This window comes from Vidua macroura, chromosome 8 (genome assembly GCF_024509145.1).
Source record: "Vidua macroura isolate BioBank_ID:100142 chromosome 8, ASM2450914v1, whole genome shotgun sequence".
Taxonomy (NCBI): domain Eukaryota; kingdom Metazoa; phylum Chordata; class Aves; order Passeriformes; family Viduidae; genus Vidua; species Vidua macroura.
In genome coordinates, this window is record NC_071578.1 from 14,091,233 (window position 1) to 14,104,599 (window position 13,367).

The 13,367-nt window shown below is 53.7% G+C and overlaps 1 protein-coding gene across 2 annotated transcripts in view; it reads right to left on the reverse strand.

Moving 5' to 3' along the window:
* SLIT1 (slit guidance ligand 1) overlaps nucleotides 1–13,367 on the reverse strand; it is a 60,924-nt gene that overhangs the window by 44,732 nt on the left and 2,825 nt on the right. For both annotated transcript variants that reach the window (XR_008438181.1, XM_053984112.1), the window contains exons 2-4: nucleotides 3,760–3,831; nucleotides 3,406–3,477; nucleotides 2,690–2,761 (exon numbers count right to left, since the gene is read on the reverse strand). Coding sequence is in view for 1 of the 2 variants with exons in the window: in XM_053984112.1 (XP_053840087.1) it covers nucleotides 2,690–2,761; nucleotides 3,406–3,477; nucleotides 3,760–3,831 (216 nt within the window). In the remaining variant the exon portion in view is untranslated. The remainder of the gene's footprint in view (nucleotides 1–2,689; nucleotides 2,762–3,405; nucleotides 3,478–3,759; nucleotides 3,832–13,367) is intronic.

Below are 13,367 nucleotides of genomic sequence, written 5' to 3' on the forward strand. Positions count from 1 at the left end.
ACTCGAGAAGCCTGCCATGGGTGGCTGCAGTGGGCAGGTCAAGGGCAAGCCTGTTTGCTGGAAGTGATCTGGAGATCAGGGTTTGCAAGAAAATGGTGCTGGTAAGAGCCTTCTTTTCCTAGACCAGCACAGGTCCCAGCCTGTTTCTGGGCAGGGAGAGGGTCTTGAGCAGTGAGGCCACCCCAGATCCATTTCAGCAGTTAAACAAGTGCAAAGCCCGGTGGGGAGGCTCCAATTTCGTTCAAGGAGAGCTGATTTCAATTTAGCTTAAACCTGTTCCCCACTGACTCATATCCCTGTAGCCTGACCCGGGTTTGCAGCAATTTAAGTGTGTCCTTATGACCTCCCGCACTGGCTGGACTAGCACTGGTCCAGATCCCACCTCCTGCTAAGCCAGCACGTGTGTCTAGACAAGCCACCCAGAGCACCCCTTGCCCTGCCATCCCCCCGAAAGAGCTGTGAGCACCTCAGCAACAGGCAGCCTCAAGGAGAGGGAGCAGCAGGTCCTCTGGCACATAGGGCTGTGTTGCACAAATGCAGAACTCGAGGATCTGCCAGGACACTGGCTCCTGACGTGCTCTCTGGGCAGACCCCAGAGCTGCACCCCTACCCTCATTAATGTGTGTGGGGGAGCCTGCTGCAGAGGAGGCTGGAGGGTGGCTCAGTGTGTCCCCTGTCCCAGTCCCATCGCTCATCACAGGGACCCTGTGTTCCAAGCACACATCAAAGCTCCCCAAGACATGGCACCTGCTATAGTCGAGGAACTCCAAAATCTGAGCCCATGCACACAGCCCTAGACTGAACAAGAAAAGCTCCAGGTGCTGGAATCCAGGCAGTTTGCCATGGCAGAAATGGCCAGAAAACAACTTCAAGACAGGGTGGGAAGGAAAAGGTTTGAAATAACCCCCACATTGCAGGAAGCAGTAAAACAACAGGATGAGGCTGAAATGCACCTGAACACGAGGCGGCTGCAAAGAGCATCTTGCACAGCCCTCTTAAACCCTCGGTGGTACGTACAGCCCCGTGCACACCGTGGCATAGTCCCGGCTCCACGCGAGCCTGGCAGCTGTGTAGGGGCACACTGTGTGTGTAGGAGACACACATGCTGCTCTTCTGCATCTCCACAATGAATTGTTAGGTTTTGCTTGTTGAAAGAGCCTGGTATTAAAATCTAGAGAAGATGAAAAAGGAAACAGCAATATTTGTAAAATTATTCTCTTGCCTGTGTTTCTGTTATGCAATGGGTGGCTGGAGGAGGATGGGCCCTTGCTGGCGCCATGCTATGGCACAGCTGAGCTCAACAAATGCCATTTGGCAATTAACTGAACGCCTGTGCTATCAGCTGCCATTACCTAGGCCCATCTTTGGCACCTGTCCACCACTTCACACAACCCATACAGCGTTTTAACCCTTCATTACACACCTCGGGCTGGACTCTGGGACTGACTCCCTGGCTGTTGGAAGAAAACGGCTCAGCCACAGCCTGACTGCAAGGCAGGGCTGCCTGGCCCCAACATGGCCATGCCTGTCCTGGGAATGTCTCAGCACATTTAGTTATTTCATCCATTCCTGCCTTGCCTCAGCAGGGACCTGGCATCCTCATGTCACAGCTGATCAGTGGAGATACAAGATGCTGCAAGCAGAAAGCTTGTGTCCTGGCAACTACCATCCTAATCCACAGGGTATAAGCTGCTTCTCTGAGTGATGGAGAGCACCCAGCCCCAGTCTGGCATGCACCCTCTGCTCCTCACAGCACCCTTCCCAATGTATGTGGTGCCTGACATAGCTGAGAGCCTGTAAACACTTTGTTTGAACAATGCTGGCACTGCTGAAAGCACCATTGCCTGAGCAAAACAGCCCCAGGCAAGGGAAACCCAATATGGAACAGAGAATATTTATCAAAACCCCAGCAGCCCTCCCCAAGCAGCCTGCTGCTGCACAGAGGGAGGAGGAGCAGAGAGATCTGTGGAACTGGGGCTTGCACAGCAAGAGACAGTCCCTGGAGTTGTTTCTGCAGGTGCAGAGGGACAGGCAGGGATGGGGACAGGTAGAGCAATGCGAGGAGGGGGCAGCAGGCATGAAGGGCTGGATCTGCCCCAGGCAGGGTTTCCCCCTCCTCTCCAGACACCTACAGAAAGGCAGCTCTTGAGCAGGGTTGTGGGGCTCCCTGTGCCCCATGGAGGTCTCTGGGCAGAATGTGACCCCCTTAGGGACACCCTCTTTCACCCTCCTTTCATGAGAACCTGGGCTAATGTGTAAGGGAACCCTGCTCCAAAGCCTGTGATCCACACCCAGGGAGGAGGTGGAGGAGCTCTCAGCACCTTTCCACCTGACACTGTGCAGGCACAGCTCAACTCTGCAATGCCAGACCCATCCCAGACTGCCAGCATGTCATCCCATATCCTCATGTGTTACAAGGACATCCTTAACACTGCCAGTTTCAGGTTTTCTGCAAGTCACAGCCCATTTCCCACCTTGCTGCATGCTCAGCTCACAGAGAAAAAGGGGTGACATTCCTCTGCCACGTGCTGAGCTCTCATTGGGATAACGCACCCATAACCACCAGCACACCTCCCCCAGGAGCAGCACCCTCCCGAGGCATCAGCACCCCTCCAAACCCCATGGCAGTCCCCCAGGTGAGCCCACACCACAGCCAGGCAGGAGAGCCTGTGGGCACAGAAGTACTTACAGCCGCGACAGCGCCTGGTTGTTCTGGAAGAGAAGTTCGGGCAGGGTGTGCAGCTGGTTGCGGTTCAGCCGTCTGCAGGGAAACAAGAAAAGGGTTTGGAGTACAAAGCAATGACCCCATCTGCAGCCCAGCAGGATGCATCACGCAGAGCTGGGTACTTTGGCCCGCTCAGAGAGGCCAATAGAGCAGAGCATCCCACGTGGCAAGGACACCCCTGTCCTGCTCGCCACAATCCCAGGCAGGGACAGCACACGGGGCACTAATAGACCTACTCGCAATGTTGTAATTACACGCAGAGAGGACTCCAAGCTGTTAACTGCTGACTGCTGCTTAACTGCACTCTTAACCTGCTGCTCGCTCAGCTCCTCATATTTGCTCGAGCAGCTTGGGATTTTTAAACTGCTGAGCTATTTTACTGAGTGCTGGACCAGAACTTACAGCTCCCTTGCTAACACACAGGACACAGCTGATGCAGCAAAAGTCATTTGTGTTTAACCTGCTCCTCACTTCAAAAGCATCAGAAAGGACTCTAAGATCTATAGAAACAGAAATAGGTGTGCTTCCCAAACTGTAAAATACCACTGCCATGCAGAAGAGAAGCTGTTTGAAGTCAGGCAGCACCGACACATTAGGGCTTAAGGAAAAAAGGAAAGGATGCTCTCTGCAACTAAATCCAGCAGCCCCTCACCAACCTCCCTCCACAACCAGACACTCACAGCCGCTCAAGCTCCTTCATGTCATCAAATGCCCCACGCTCCACCATGCTGATCTGGTTTTCCATCAGCTGCCTGCAGAGAGAAGGGGTCAGCTTTCTGCAAAAGTGGTCCCCAGTGCCTCCATTACTTCTTTTGACCCAGGGCACCTCACTCCCCTTATCCCTTCAACACAACCCAGACTCTTCCCACTCTCTCCCAGCTGGAAATCCACCACGCTCGGCCCAACACAATACCCTCCAGCCCTGCTGGCTGAAGCCCACATAAAGAGGCTAACTCCAGCAGCCCTAGGGGGGCCACAAACCAAGCACAATATCCATCAAGGTGGGGGCATCTGGCCCCTCATCAGGAACTCACAGGACACGGAGCTGCTTCAGTCCGGCAAAGTCATTCTTGTTGATTCGTGTTATGTTGTTGCCATTGAGCTCCCTGCAGAGAGAAGAGGAAGAAGTTAGCAGGGAAGCACTCAAGAGGTAGCCAAACACTGGGCATCCCCAGTACCTCCCAAAAACGGCAGGCAGGGCCCAAAGGACAGTAGGGGCTGGTGCAATTCTGTGGCCCTTCACCAGGAATGGCCCCTGACTCCAGAGAGGACCCTCATCCTCAATGACCAGCAGTGCTGGGTACACAGAAGTCTGGCTGTGGCTGTGTAAGCTGGCATCTTTCATGCACCATAAGGCAACAAGAGGAAGGGGCTCTCTGGCTCCTGCCTGTTCCCATTCCAGATGTCCCCCCTGGGATGCATGTCACCCCGTTCTGCAAATGTGGCTAACACCTGGTAGGGTCATCCCAGACACACTTGTTTAGAGAAGGCAAGGGTAACAAGAAACAAACAAAAGTCCCCAGAACAGCAGGATCCCTGCAAATACCCAGCTGCAAGACACTTACAAGTGTAAGTGACACTTACATGAGAATGGCTCCTGCCATTATCCGTGCATCACAACCGGTTCATGCACAGCCATTTCACACCTTCTACCTGGAGAATAAGCCACACTCAGGTTTCACCTGCCAAGAGAAGCTTGCACAGGACAAGCTGCTTTGTGGCATCACTCTCTCATTCAAAAGCCCTGGGTGAGCACAGGGCCAGGCAATGCAGACAGAAAGAAGATGCTGCTCCTCCTTGCTCATTCTGCTGTTGGAAATAAGGGGTACCTACACCCACACATGGCCTCAGTCCTGCCCAGGCTCTGCTGAGCACCAGGACAACATGTGTCCCACTGCTGGACACACTCGTGGCAGGGCCTCTGCTCCCAGCCTGCTGGTTACACCTCAGCCATGCTCTCCAGCATGCTCCTGCTAGGATTATCCTGCTTTAAAATACATCAAGCCAGAAGCTGCAGAGATTTGCACCTTGCAGTCAGCTTTGCAGTGCCTTTCTGCATTACAGGATGTGATTACTGTGGGAAAAGCAGGACCATCAACCCTGGGACCCAGAGTCTGCAGAGCTGGGGATCTCCAGCCCCCTATTACAGTCTCCACGATTGACATCACAAAGCTTGGCAGCATTTGCTTCTTGCCATAAGCCAACCTGCCCAAGGCATGCACTGGGCATAGACGTTGCCTACATGAAGGCAGAGCCCAGGGAGGGCTCCCATGCTGGAGAGCCACTGCCTGCACTGAACACAAACACAAAAACCAAGAGGAAAACAAACTGCAGGAGGAGAAGTCAGTCAAGTGAAGGATGAGCTGCTGGAGCCAGGGAAGGAAAGAGACAGAAAGTGCCACCATGGAGCAGCTTGGGGCGCTTGGGCAGCACCACGGGGGGTCTGTAACTTTCTGAGCCCTGACAGTGGGACCAGGGAGCAGGAATGCCTCGTGTCATATGACTGGCTGAACACACAGTCCATCATTCCCATCCAGAGCCAGAGCTTCCCTCCACCGGGTTCTGCAGCCGTGCGAGGGGCCAAGGTCAGCGGCGCGCTGGCCTCGGGGCCGCCGAGCAGCGTGTAGGGCCACCGGGTGCAGCCAGCGCAGCCGCGCACCCCGGGGTGCTGTCATTGTCCTGCTGAAACGGCTGATAATGGCTAATGAGTTCCAGCTCGCCATTATAGCCTCGTAATTACAGCGCTATTCAGCTCCGCGATTGCCGGGCTCCTGCCATTATCCAGCCGTGTGTGCCTGCGTTGGGAAGGAGGTTGGGAGAGCACCGTTACTAGGACACAGATGAATGCAAGCCGGAATGAATAGAGGTTCCTCGGCCCCAGTGATTAAACTAAAACCCACAATTGGGCTCTGCAGCCCCACGACTGCCGCGGCTTCCAGTCCGACCAGCGCGCAGAGAGCACAGCAGGCTGCCGGGGTCGGGCCTCCAAATCAGAAGGACCTGACCCTCTCAGTGGAAGCAAAAGCCGTGGTCAGTCAGGCTGTAAATCCCAGCTCTGGGGTGTGTCACACGTTTTAGGGACATTTGTCACCACAAAGGGGGTCGTTTGGTATGTACAGTTGTGTGCCCACCTCTTGATGGACCACAGCTCTGGAGTCAGCTAAGGGCAGGGAGAAATCACAGCTTCAGGAGTGGTTTTCTCCAAATGTCCTAAAGGTTCCTTGCCAAAGATTGCCTGGAAGATCCCCAGGGCCAGGCTGGAGACAAAGCTGGAGGTCATGGCACCCATTCGAGCTGCTGTGAGGGAGGGTTCCCAGCAGAACTCCCGTGTCACCTTCCTCTAAACATACCTAACATTGCTCTGGCTGTGTAGCCAGAGTACAATTCCAGTATAATGTGTAAGTGGAAGTTGAGACATCTCCAGTACTGCAGAGGGACAGAGCAGAGAGGCTTGATTTAGAACTGCCCAACCTGAAAGCCAGGACTTAGACCTCAGCCTGCAAAGCCCAAGGTGGTGCTGTCCTCAGAGCACCAGCATTCCAGAGCCTTAGCCAGAGGCAGAGCACAGGCAAAGCATGGAAACATGAAGAAACATCAAAGAGCCATGGAAGCCATGGACTAAACATGGCCAGTCAAAACCAGGCTCTGCCCTCTCTCCAAGGCATCTGCTGGGACAGTGCAGCCCAAAGACTGTAGCACCAGAAGGCACTGCCAGAACCAGCTACCCTGGGGTCTGCTGCCCACACAACCCACCCCAGCCTCTGCTCCCTGCATGCTTGCTGAGCATCCTCGGGCAACTTCAGCAGTGGGGCTGGTGGCAATCCCCAAGTGGGGCTGTGTCTCAGGGCCCCTTGACAGTCCTCCTCCCTCAGGGACTGGCTCTATGTGCTCCCTGACAACTGCTCCCAGCATCCTTCCATGCCTTTGTTCAGGTAAATGATGGCCTTTGCAATCAAGATGGGAACGAACAGCAGGTAAAGCTTATTTGTAAGGATGCCGAGGCAACACTGCCATTTAACTTCATGACATTTTTTCCCCTCTGAACCCCCTTCAGTTCCTCATAGAGATAAATTACAGTCTGCAGTGCCCAGAAAGCCAGATCCCTGCTGCTCAGCTGCTCACCCACTGCCTCCATGCCCTTTCCTAGTGAAGCAAAACACTCTGCCCTGCTCCACACAGCAGAGCTTCAATAAGGACTGATGTGTCTGGGGAGCTGCCCAGCAGATTGGTATTTCTGGACTGTGACTTGAAAGCAGAAACACAGGGCGTGCTCTTTCCTCACTAATTCAAAGGATTTAACGCTGGAAAGCATCCTCAAGTTCATTCAGACTGCCTTCCTCTGCCCTCCCAGCACCCCAAATCTCACACTGCTGATGGAGAGGCAGCGAATTTTCATTTGCAACCTTCAAGTTTCAAAACCCCGCTCCCTTTCTCCCTGGGAAGAGGAAAGTCATTAAAACAATCAGTCCCTTTGCTACATTGCTTGTGGATCATCCCACTCCCAGATGGGATGTCTGTGCTGCAGCAGGGTTCGTTAGACTGGATTTGCATAGTCTGGGTTTATATTTGGTTTCCAGCTTTGGATGGCTTTATCCATTCCCAGGGGGTCCGATGTGTCTTTTCCCTTTGCAGGGTTTGGAGCTACACTAACTCAGTAACAACCTCAGAGAGCACAAATGCTGAGAGTTAATTTATTAAATACAGCCAACATGAATGATATTTCCCTGGGCACTGATTTATCAGGAGCGGGAAGGAGCAGACAGTGCAATCCCAGGATCCCTACTCCGTTACAAAGCATCAGCTATTCGGCACACATGTGACTCCTGTCCTTGTGGCTCAGCTCAGCTCTGCTCTCCTGCTGAGGCAGAAATCCTAAGTGCTCTGCTCCCCGGAATCCCGCTTTTAAGAATGCAGAGGGAAAGTCTGTGAGATGAATTCCTGCATTTGTACCCACCAGCACTAAAATGTGCCCTGGCCCATCAGGGCGAGCACAGAGCAGGTGCCCACAGCTCTGGGCAGTGACTGCAGGGGCTGGTGGAGAAGGATCTGTGCTCCTGTGGTGCCTGCTGCAAGAGCTGCCCCTGCCCTGGTGCCCGCTGGGGTTGGTACGTGTATTGTCCATGAGATCTGTCCCTCCCTCAACAATCTTCACTACTCTGCCTTTCCTGCCCTCGCCTCAGAGCGCTGGCCCCCAAGGGCACGGCTCCCCTCCCAGCAGCTCCATAGCCCTCATCCCAGAGCCCTGACCCCAGCTGGAGCCAGCAGTGCCAGATAATAATCAGGGAAGCAGAGAAATGAAGGCTGGAAGGTCACACACCCCACAGCAGTACCTCTGCCACCCTCCATCAATCCAGGCAGATGCAGGCACTGCTCCCCTCAAGGACACGGACTGACACTAACCCTGCGCCTTATTCCAGCACATCACTGCTCCTGCCTCCAGGACCATTACCAAAACTCTGACCTGAAACCCTCCCACAGCAGACGAACCCCATCTCTGCCTGCATAGGCCACCAAGGTGCAGAGATCTGGCTGCTCCCTTGTCCATGCAGGCCTCTTTCCCAGCCCACTTCCCTGCAGCAATCCCCCAGCCCCAGGGCACAGCTCTCCCTCAGGGCCTCTCTGACTTGCAGGGGCAGGACTCGCTCTGTTTGTGCTCCCATTCCACATCTGTGCTTTTGGTGATTGCCTCCCACGAACACTTTCCTCGAGTCCCCAGGCAACAACTTCCTTTCTGTCAGCTCATTCCTCCCATTCACCAAGCCCACTCTGAAACCTCAGCCCATTCTCCAGCCCTCTTGCATCTCTCCCAGCCTGGTGGCATCTGCAACTGTCAGAAGCAGCTCGTGTCCCATCACACAGACTGCTAATGGAAACATGGATGAGGCTTAGACTCCAGACTGACCCCTGTGCTCAGCACTGGGGGACAGAGCAGCTGCAACCTTTCATCCTACACTTTTATGGCATTTTTCAAGTCTTCTCAAGATTTCACCCGGCTGCTTGAATGTAACTTAGCCCTAGCACAGGCTCACTGAGCTGCTCAAACAAGGAAATGTGGGGCAGAGGCCCTTCCCAGTCCTGTGAGAGCTGGTCCCCTCCAGCACCAGCATTACATTCCCCAACTCTCTGGAGCCCATATGGCCATGGCTGGGTGCTAACTCCATCCCCTCCAAGGCACCAGGGAATTACAGCGAGCCGCTGCCCACTGCTCAGGGAAGAGACTCTGGTCACACACATCCTGGGCTGACACAGCTGCACAAGGGGCTCAGCACCTTCTCCTCCTTTTCCATCCCACCCCTGTTCTGACCAGACCACTCAAGAAGAGCAAAGATTCCCAAGGGATACATGGAAGTCCCTTTAGGGTGTCACTCACAGGGTGAACACCTTGCCAGCACCATCCCACCAGCTCCCTGCAGGTGCCCAACACGCAGAGCCAAGAGGAGCTCTGTGCTGTTTGGGCTCATGTGGGAATCACTGCCCTTAGCCAAAGGGCAGCCCAGCCCCAAGCACAGCCGTGGCCCCCTCAGCACAGGAGGCTCTGTAGGCTTTTATGAGGTACTACAGCAGGTTAGCATTGCAACACATCTTTAAGCATTACAAACAGCATCGATCATGCAAGTAACAGTGAGGATCCAGAAGGTTTTCTGTTCTCCTAACTTCTCTCTGGGGTTTTCATGCCACAGCCATTAGCTGTTCGCAGTCAGGGAATGCTTTACACTCACACAGCATTGTGGTGTACCACCTTCAGGTTAAAAATTAATAAATAACCTCCCTGAACCCCAGCGGGAGAGAGAAAATGCAGCAGGGCAATTCTGTATCACAAACGTGGAAACTGAGACTCAGCCAAGAGAACAGATTTTCTGGGATACCCATAAAATTTGGCTTTTTATGCTGTGCTGAGTAGCCTGGTGAGGGGCTGCTCTGTAGCTCCTCTGCTTCCCAGGGTAGGGGAGGCTGTCCAGCCCTCAGGCTTCATCCTGCCACTCACTGGATTGAGTTCCACTTTGCATCTCCCCCAGCAAAACCTCTTTGGCTTATCCCTCCTGGAGCAGCTGACACCAGGGATGAGAGGACAAGCGCACCCGAACTGCTCAGTTATAGATGCCTACTCAATCCTGGACCAGATGGGTCTCCTGGAGCATCCCATTTGGGATGTAGGGCTTCCTCCAACCAAGAAATATCCAGGGCCAGGAGCTTGCATCTCTCTCACTCTTGGTGCCCAGGGCTGCTCCTTGGCTGCATCACTTTAAAAATTCATCTTTCCTTTTTCTGATCTTCCTCCTCTAGCAGCCTCTCTCCCCCATAGGACACTTGCCTCTGCTATTTTGAGCAGCAAGTGCATCCAAAATGCATGCTGGGGAAGCAGGCAGTCAGCACAGCCTCAGAGCCTGAATGTAGCAGGGAGGCCTGAGATGATTCTTGAGGGGACAGCCTTGGGCCAACCCCACACCAACACCACAGAGAGGTCCCCTCATCCCACCTCATTTCCTTCTCACTTCCAGCTGTGCCACAACCCAAGGACCTGGCTATCCTTACTGCTCACAGTGCTAATTGGCATCCTGGCGCTGTAAGCAGGAAAACCTCTGCTCCTCTCCCCACTCCTACCACTGCCATCCCTGGTTGTCCCTCAAGTGGGGACAGGGGCCAGCTGCTGGAGCTGGCCTTGGAGCTACTCGCACTGGAAGCCTGCCAGGGAGCAGTGATCTGGGTCCGACATCCCCTGGGATGAGGCCATTTGCTGATGCACAACTGTGGTTTTTACTGCTTTTCAGCAAAACACGCACAGAAACAGCTCCTTGCCTCTCAGGTTTTATAAAAGGTTATTTCAGTAGCAATAAAGACCAAGAGGATGTGTCTGCAGCACCAGGTACCTCTGGAGTGGGCAGGGAACCATGAAGGACTCTGAAGCAAGACAAAGACAGGCTCCCTTGGTTGCCCACATGCATGTCCTGCTCCAGTACTCTCCTCCACCAGTCTGCCAGAGAGCAAATCAGAGCAAGGATACAGGAAAAGCCCCTCTTCATTGGGAAGCCATGGGCTTGTACACCTTTCCCTGGACAGGACACCCTTTCCCTGTCCACACCACCCTGGTGGTACCCCAAATCCCTTCTGTTCCCCCAGGCTGCAGGTTCTGCTGCCTATGGGGGTCCCTCATGCATCCTTTGCCTTTTATAGCTGCCTCACTCTTCTGCCAGCCAGAGTTTTGATAGGAAACAATGAAGCAGGGGAGAATGAAACTCAAAGCAAATGCACGTCCTGTTAGGGGTCTGTTTCTGTAACTGAGCTGTTTCTGTGTGTGCTGCCCTGCACTGGCAGCGTGGCCACCATGCCCAGCCCACCCTGGGACCCTGGGCACAGCAGCAACAGCATATGAAGGTGCATGTGAGAGACCCACAATTAAAGCTGGAAACAATTCCCTTTCCTTGCTCCCGCCTCAGCAGCCAGGAATTGCTGTTAGCACAATGCATCACTCTGAAGGACCAAAGTGGCAGCATATTTAAGGCAAAAATATCTGTTTTAAAGGATGCAATAAAACAGAGCCAGGGAAGGGTTTATAGGGAAGCAATTGCTGTGTGGGGTGAGAAGTGGTCACCAGAGGCCAATCTGCCTGGCTTTATTGCCTGTTACTGGTGACTTTTCCCAACCAGGGGACAATAGATCCTCTACTATCAGCCTCCACTTCAGTCAATACAAACACGACATAGTTTTTTAAACTAATATTTTTCCAGCATGCAATTCCATAGAGAGTGAGAACGCAGCGTTACCATGGCAATATATAGACAGCATCTGCCTTGGACGTAGCTGAAGGGAGAAATTGGAATAGAATTGCAAATTTCCTCTGTCCAGGAAGGCTCCCAAGGAAGCCACTGCAGTGGGCTGGGCGGGCTACCTTCCCAAGCCAGCCTGCATCCTCCCAGTGCCCAGCACTATCTCTCCTGAAAGCTGAGGGCTGCAGGGCCAGCCAAGCACTGCCCTGGCTGGACAAAGGTCCTGCATCCTGCTCCAGAGCTCTGCAGAGCCTGCGCAGACCCTCTGCAACCAGACTGCTCACTGAGAACTTGCCTGGGCACTTCAGGGAAGGGAGAGGTTGACTTCCTTAAGGTGCTTCCTAAGAACGAGCATTGCCCGAAGCCCCTGAAAGGAGAAGCAGCCCAGCAACTGGAGTGCAATGCAGGAGTGCTGCTGTGATACACCAGCCTGGCTGCTGCAAGACATTTTGATTAACTGCTGAGAGGTAGATGCAGGTGAATGGATTAAACATGCTCTGAACAAGAGCTTGCTGCTGGAATTTTGACAGGGGATGGTTGGGCAGTATGCAAGAGTGCTTCAGGTGCAGCTGCCCTGGCATGGTGCTCCCATACCCAAAGGCTGTAGCTCAGCACCCCTTCCCTCCAGCAATGCAGACAGAGGGATGGCAGGCTGGCTACAGACTATGGGGCCCATTTCAGCAAACCCCCAAAGTTTGGGAACAAGGCAAACAGAAGCCCCATTAAATGCCGAGGCCAAGAACCCTGGAAAGGAAAAGGCAGAGCCAAGGGGGTGCAGTGATGGGGATCCCCAAACCCAGCTCTGCTGCCTTGCACATGGGGGGAGGGACACAGCACAGCCCAAAGTGAGATGGGGAAGTTCAGCTCATCAGAGAGGAGAAAAAGGGGCAAGTGGGGCAATTCTCAGCTGTCAGCCCAAAAATTCAATAGCAGGAAAGAGTGACATGCCGTCACAGTCAATTCATCCCCTACAAGCAAAAAGCTGGGCTGGAAGCTGCCATTTTGACAGTAGCAAATTTGCACTGATCCTGCTGGCACGGGGAGACCTATCCACCTCCTCAATAAGGCAGTCTGCTCTTCAGAGACACTTTCCAACAAAAAAACAAAGAAAAGCAAGCAAATGGGGAAGGGAATCGTGACCTTCTCCCACAACTCTTCTCTGGTGGCTGAAGCCTGAGGGACTCCTGGAAGCAGATTACACTGTAGTGCTGGAGGATTATCACCCCTCGTCATGCCTACAAAGCCTTCAGGCCTCTGTTGTGCTTGCCAGAAGTGTAGGCAGGAGCACAGGCATTTGTGAAAAGTGCCCAGAGACTTTGCTGCTTCCCACCTTGCTCAGCCCCGATTCAGTCAGAGGGCAGGTGCATAACCCCCATTTGTGTTGGGTTGCAGACTAAAAGGCACTTAGGGAGCAATGGAAGAGGGGTCCTGTGTCCCCCCCATGCAACCATCACTCGTGGTCCATCCTAGACACATCTGCAGCCCTTACTCTCTACCAACAGCATAGCACCCACCAGGAAGATATCACAGGGCAAACTGAAACAGAAGACAAGACAATTTTTCCCCAGCCCATGATTCTCCAAAGTTGCAGTGACTCTGCAACGCAAGTAATTCCCTGTTCTTCAAAGGAAAAGGGTGTGTTGCAAAAGCAACGGAGCACAAACCTTGTCACAGCATGCTGCTGACTGAGTCCCCACAACGGCAGTGCCAGCAGGCCTGGCTGCAGCAGCAGTGCTGCCCTGCCCAGGGGCTTGACCCGTGCCACCATGGGGCTCAGCCAGGTGGGAGGCTGGAGAAAGCCTGGAGGCTCTAAACATCGCACTGGCATGCAACAGGCAAGAAATTCAACAGCAGGGACATCACTGCTCACTGCCACT